The following is a 5647-nucleotide window of genomic DNA, read 5'->3' as shown; positions in this document are numbered from 1 at the left end:
ATATTTTTAAAATCCGAAAGCATTGAAGATACTACCTTTCTCATATAGATTCCTTCCATTCAACCCAGGTGGCCAGAGAGGCCTTATCTAACAGAAATGGAGGAGAGTGGGCTCAACAATTAGCCTTCTAAGCAGCCGTTCTCCTCCTCAGGAATGGCTCGTCCCCTGACATAAGGATGGTCCTCACACATATTCATAGAGATATTTCCATGCACATTTATAACACCAACATGCAACACATACTTCTGTTGTAATCCTTCGTATTCTTAATAGTATGCTATTTATTGTTTATCTTAACATCTTATAAACCACCTAAAATCCATGAGGATTGAGGCAGTAATAAACCTTATACTTAAACAATCAAACACTTGCACCCAAATCCTTGTTAAATCTACTGATTCTTTTCAAAAGGACAACCAGCCTAATGTCCTTATAAATAGGATAAAGTACAATTTCGCATTTTCATTTTGGCAGGAATGCAACTCAACAAACTATGATCACATGGCCAGGACCAGTTTGTTCAGTAAACAAAACAATGTGGACACACTGGCAACACATGTTTAACAGGAAGAGGAGCTTTGCACAATAACCACACAGTGGAGAGGAAAGCCACTAAAAAATATGTACAAGGGGAAAAAACCAACGTTTGCATACCCAGCTTTGCCAAACCAGTTTCCCATGACAGCTACAACACAGGGCCAGCCCGTGGACTGCAGCAAGCCATTCACAATCCACAGGCAGCAGTAGAACCACTTGTTGTAGAAATGAAGCCATTCGGTGACAGTGCCAAACACAAACACCTGAAAACAAACAAGAAGAAGAAGGAAATGTAGTGCCAATCCCAAATTAGTCTGGCAAATAAATCCACAATACTTTCTAGCCGTGGTCTATATTATTTATAGGCTACAAGTTAAGATCTATCTGGGCACCTTGAAATGATTTTAGCTCATCACAGGAAGCCAAACCAATAGCTATTCACAACTCTGGGGATAGGAGCCAAATGCTTTCTGAGAATGTAAGGCAGAAGGGAAAATCATCCATAATTTAAATAAGGCCTGGCTTTAAAGAAAGAAGGAGTTTCACTCACATGGTACACCCTAATAACTCAGGCATTTGAAAACAACATCTCTAATTACTACGGCATGAAAGCTAATTTTAGTAATTATTTTTTCTATGTGTTACCAAACAAGAAAACTGGATTTTTCCAAGTGCAAGCTTCAGTGTACAGAAGCTTGCATGTTAGAAATTCTTTAAAAAACAAAAATTACACTGCACAATAACTGTAATTTGCAATAAAATGGTTTCAGCAACAAGTGTTCTACCAATGTAGCTCAGAGTTGAAATGAGGGGGGGGTCTTTGGCGCTCTCTGAGCTTGCTTGTTTTCTTGCAGACGTTTCATTACCCTAACTAGGTAACACCATCAGTGCTAGAAAGGAATGCTGTTTGCTGCCAGTTTATATTCTGGTGTCTTGCCTGTCTGTGTGGATGGTGACAGTCTTAGGGATTCTTTGGTTGGGCTGTTTACTAATGGTTCTTCGGCAGTTTCTTGACTGGGGTATTGCTTACTTGATTGTTGGTCTGAAGTGGACCTGATCTGAGTGCTGATTACTGGTGGAGAGGCGCTGGAGTCTTTTTCTCTTTGGGCTAGTTGATTGTCTCTTTTGATGTGGCTACTGTCTATGTGTCTATTGATGGCTGATTTGTCAGAGTAATGAAACATCTGCAAGAAAACAAGCAAGCTCACAGAGCACCAAGGCCCCCTCACAAGTGTCCTAGTCCATTTCCTCTTTTGCTCTCAAAAATATCTTAACAAGCTGAAGTCTCAGGAATATTTTGGTTATAAAATGCAATCTCCAGTACAGATACATCAAAATGTTCAGTCCATGCATTCTTTTATAAAGGTGAAGGTCCTACTGAGCTTCTTGAATGCAATATCTTCATTTACTTAGAAGTGATCTCTGAAGAAATGTTATAATAATAATAATAATAATAATAATAATAATAATAATAATAATAATAATAATAATAATAATAATAATAATAATAAAAAGTTGGAGGTCATCTAGTCCAACCCCCTGCTCAGGCAGGAAACCCTATACCATTTCAGACAAATGGCTGTCTAGTCTCTTCTTAAAAACTTCCAGTGTTGGAGCATTCACTGCTTCTGGAGGCAGGTTGTTCCATTGGTTAATTGTTCTAACTGTCAGGAAGTTTCTCCTTAGTTCTAGGTTGCTTCTCTCCTTGATCAGTTTCCATCCGTTGCTTCTTGTCCTGCCTTCAGGTGCTTTGGAGAATAGCTTGACTCCCTCTTCTCTGTGGCAGCTCCTGAGATATTAGAACACTGCTATCATGTTCCCCCTCGTCCTTCTCTTCGTTAAACTAGACATACCCAATTCCAGCAACCGTTCCTTATATATTTTAGCCTCCAGTCCCCTAATCATCTTTGTTGGTCTTCTCTGTACTCTTTCTATTACAGAAATTCAAAGTCAAATACTACCAGCATAGCATATTTTACCAACTTTGATTTTCCAACTTACCACTAAGGCAGAGGAGCACATCCCAAATGCCAGAACCCAGCGCATGTTCAAACGATCCCCAATAATGCCACTAACAAAGAGGCCCTAAAATAATTTTAAAAATGTTATTCAGTAAGAGTCAAACTGAAGAAAATAGTAATAGTCAATACAACTATTATTATTTTTTTAAGGTCCTATTTGTCAGAAAATCATACAATTCAGATGAGGCTGATTTCAAGCCCTGTAAAATTAATAACTAAACTATGCAACATATTGCTTGCCACTGAGCCAATGTTATTGGTGTGATTTGAATGCTGCAGACCCCATCATCTCTGAAACAAGAATGCTAAAATCTGAGAGGAAAAGCAGCAGAAAAAAAACATGCTCAAGGAACAGCTTTTCATATTTCCTGTGTTCTGAGAACATGATTAGCAGTACAAAAGTGGAAAATACCATATTACTGTAAAGTATTTGGGGGAAATGAGACAAGTATGCTTTATATGTGTTTTTGCCCACTTGAAAGATGCGTCAAGATTTTTATACAAGAAAATGAGAGCACTCAAAAATTAATGTTCCTGTATAGGCTGCACATAGATTTCTCCAAACTGATGCCTGTCCAAAGTAGGGATCTGTCCTGGCAGCAAATGATGGCGTTGTAAGCAGTCTGGTGTATGGTTAAATTGTTGGATTGAAGAAGTGAGACTTAACTTCAAATCCACACTCAGTTGTGAAAACTCATTGGGGTTGTTATTGTGGGAACAATAGGAAGAGAGAGCACTGGGTATGCTCCCTTGAGTTCCTGAATAAAAAGTGGGATATAAACCTAGCAAATAAACAAGCTCATCTAGAAGGAATGGATCAGGAAAGGCTGCTGCAGACAGCCTGGAGATTGCTGCTTTCTTTTCAATATCTGTTTTTTGGCCCAGCATAATTAATCAACACTGTTCCATTTGGTTGTACTCAAAAACTGTGCAATATTAAGTAGATTTTGGCAGGATTCACATATGGTAAAATGGTTTCTTTGGCTCTGGCATATTGTGTGATGGAAACCTAACAACTGCATGAGCCATGTTTTGTAGTTTAATGTGATACACAAAGCTAATCCATTGGCAGTTTATTGAGCAAACTATGATGAAACAACCTGGTATTTAACACCATGAGCTAATGAGAGACAATAAATATAGCAGGATCCAATCTGGGTCGGTCATCAGGAGCAGAAATTTAGTATTCTGAGTTTTTGGATTCGTGCTGGGGCCCCTCCTCAGGGAACTTCTCTCTCACCAGAATGTGTGAAAGAGAAGTTCCCTGAGGATGGGCTCGCGAGTCCAAAATCTCAGAAAACTAAGCCTCTAGTCCTGGTGACCAACTCAGATTGGATCCTGCAACATTATCCTGGGATATGTATATTTGCCTTCATTTGTGACAATATATATAGTTTTCCAATAAAGTTGGCATGGAATCTTTGCTCATTGGTGAAGGCAGGCAAAAGATCCCATTTTCAATTATTTCTTTGTAAAGCTAAGAAAGGCTCTTGAATAAAACCTTAAGAGACTCCTGTAATTATAGGGAACCTGTAATCCAACTGCCGTCAATTCTAGCAGTGCAAGATCTTCTAGACTGAAATCCAGTTGTCATAAATTCTAGCCCCTGTGTCTGATTGTGAAGAGTGATGGAGGCTGCAGTGGAAAAACACCCGGAGAGCTTGGTAGATGNGGTCATCTAGTCCAACCCCCTGCTCAGGCAGGAAACCCTATACCATTTCAGACAAATGGCTGTCCAGTCTCTTCTTAAAAACTTCCAGTGTTGGAGCATTCACCACTTCTGGAGGCAGGTTGTTCCACTGGTTAATTGTTCTAACTGTCAGGAAGTTTCTCCTTAGTTCTAGATTGCTTCTCTCCTTGATTAGTTTCCACCCGTTGCTTCTTGTCCTGCCTTCAGGCGCTTTGGAGAATAGCTTGACTCCCTCTTCTTTGTGGCAACCCCTGAGATATTGGAACACTGCTATCATGTCCCCCCTCGTCCTTCTCTTCGTTAAACTAGACATACCCAATTCCAACAACCATTCCTTGTATGTTTTAGCCTCCAGGCCCCTAATCATCTTTGTTGGTCTTCTCTGTACTCTTTCTATTACAGAAATTCAAAGTCAAATACTACCAGCATAGCATATTTTACCAACTTTGATTTTCCAACTTACCACTAAGGCAGAGGAGCACATCCCAAATGCCAGAACCCAGCGCATGTTCAAACGATCCCCAATAATACCACTAACGAAGAGGCCCTAAAATAATTTTAAAAATGTTATTCCGTAAGAGTCAAACTGAAGAAAATAGTAATAGTCAATACAACTATTATTTTTTTTAAGGTCCTATTTGTCAGAAAATCATACAATTCAGATGAGGCTGATTTCAAGCCCTGTAAAATTAATAACTAAACTATGCAACATATTGCTTGCCACTGAGCCAATGTTATTGGCGTGATTTGAATGCCGCAGACCCCATCATCTCTGAAACAAGAATGCTAAAATCTGAGAGGAAAAGCAGCAGAAAAAAACATGCTCAAGGAACAGCTTTTCATATTTCATGTGTTCTGAGAACATGATTAGCAGTACAAAAGTGGAAAATACCATATTACTGTAAAGTATTTTGGGGAAATGAGACAAATATGCTTTAATATGTGTTTTTGCCCACTTGAAAGATGCGTCAAGATTTTTATACAAGAAAATGAGAGCACTCAAAAATTACCGTTCCTGTATAGGCTGCACATAGATTTCTCCAAACTGATGCCTATCCAAAGTAGGGATCTGTCCTGGCAGCAAATGATGGCGTTGTAAGCAGTCTGGTGTATGGTTAAATTGTTGGATTGAAGAAGTGAGACTTAACTTCAAATCCACACTCAGTTGTGAAAACTCATTGGGGTTGTTATTGTGGGAACAATAGGAGGAGAGAGCACTGGGTATGCTCCCTTGAGTTCCTGAATAAAAAGTGGGATATAAACCTAGCAAATAAACAAGCTCATCTAGAAGGAATGGATTAGGGGAGGCTGCTGCAGACAGCCTGGAGATTGCTGCTTTCTTTTCAATATCTGTTTTTTGGCCCAGCATAATTAATCAACACTGTACCATTTGGTTGTA

General features: G+C 39.3%; 1 protein-coding gene across 1 annotated transcript in view; it reads right to left on the bottom strand.

The window, feature by feature from the left end:
* SLC37A3 (solute carrier family 37 member 3) overlaps positions 1-4795 on the bottom strand; it is a gene marked incomplete at its 5' end in the record, with an annotated part of 21637 nt that extends 16842 nt beyond the window's left edge. Inside the window, 2 exons of the mRNA XM_015820320.1 lie at positions 655-800; positions 4712-4795. Of these exons, the coding sequence (XP_015675806.1) occupies positions 655-800; positions 4712-4795 (230 nt within the window). The remainder of the gene's footprint in view (positions 1-654; positions 801-4711) is intronic.
* Between the last annotated feature and the right edge of the window lie 852 nt (positions 4796-5647).

This window comes from Protobothrops mucrosquamatus, unplaced genomic scaffold (assembly GCF_001527695.2).
Source record: "Protobothrops mucrosquamatus isolate PMUCROS unplaced genomic scaffold, P.Mucros_1.0 scaffold1120, whole genome shotgun sequence".
In the NCBI taxonomy this organism is placed as follows: Eukaryota; Metazoa; Chordata; class Lepidosauria; order Squamata; family Viperidae; genus Protobothrops; species Protobothrops mucrosquamatus.
The sequence above is the reverse complement of the archived record's forward strand: the minus strand, read 5'-3'. Positions and strand labels throughout refer to the sequence as shown.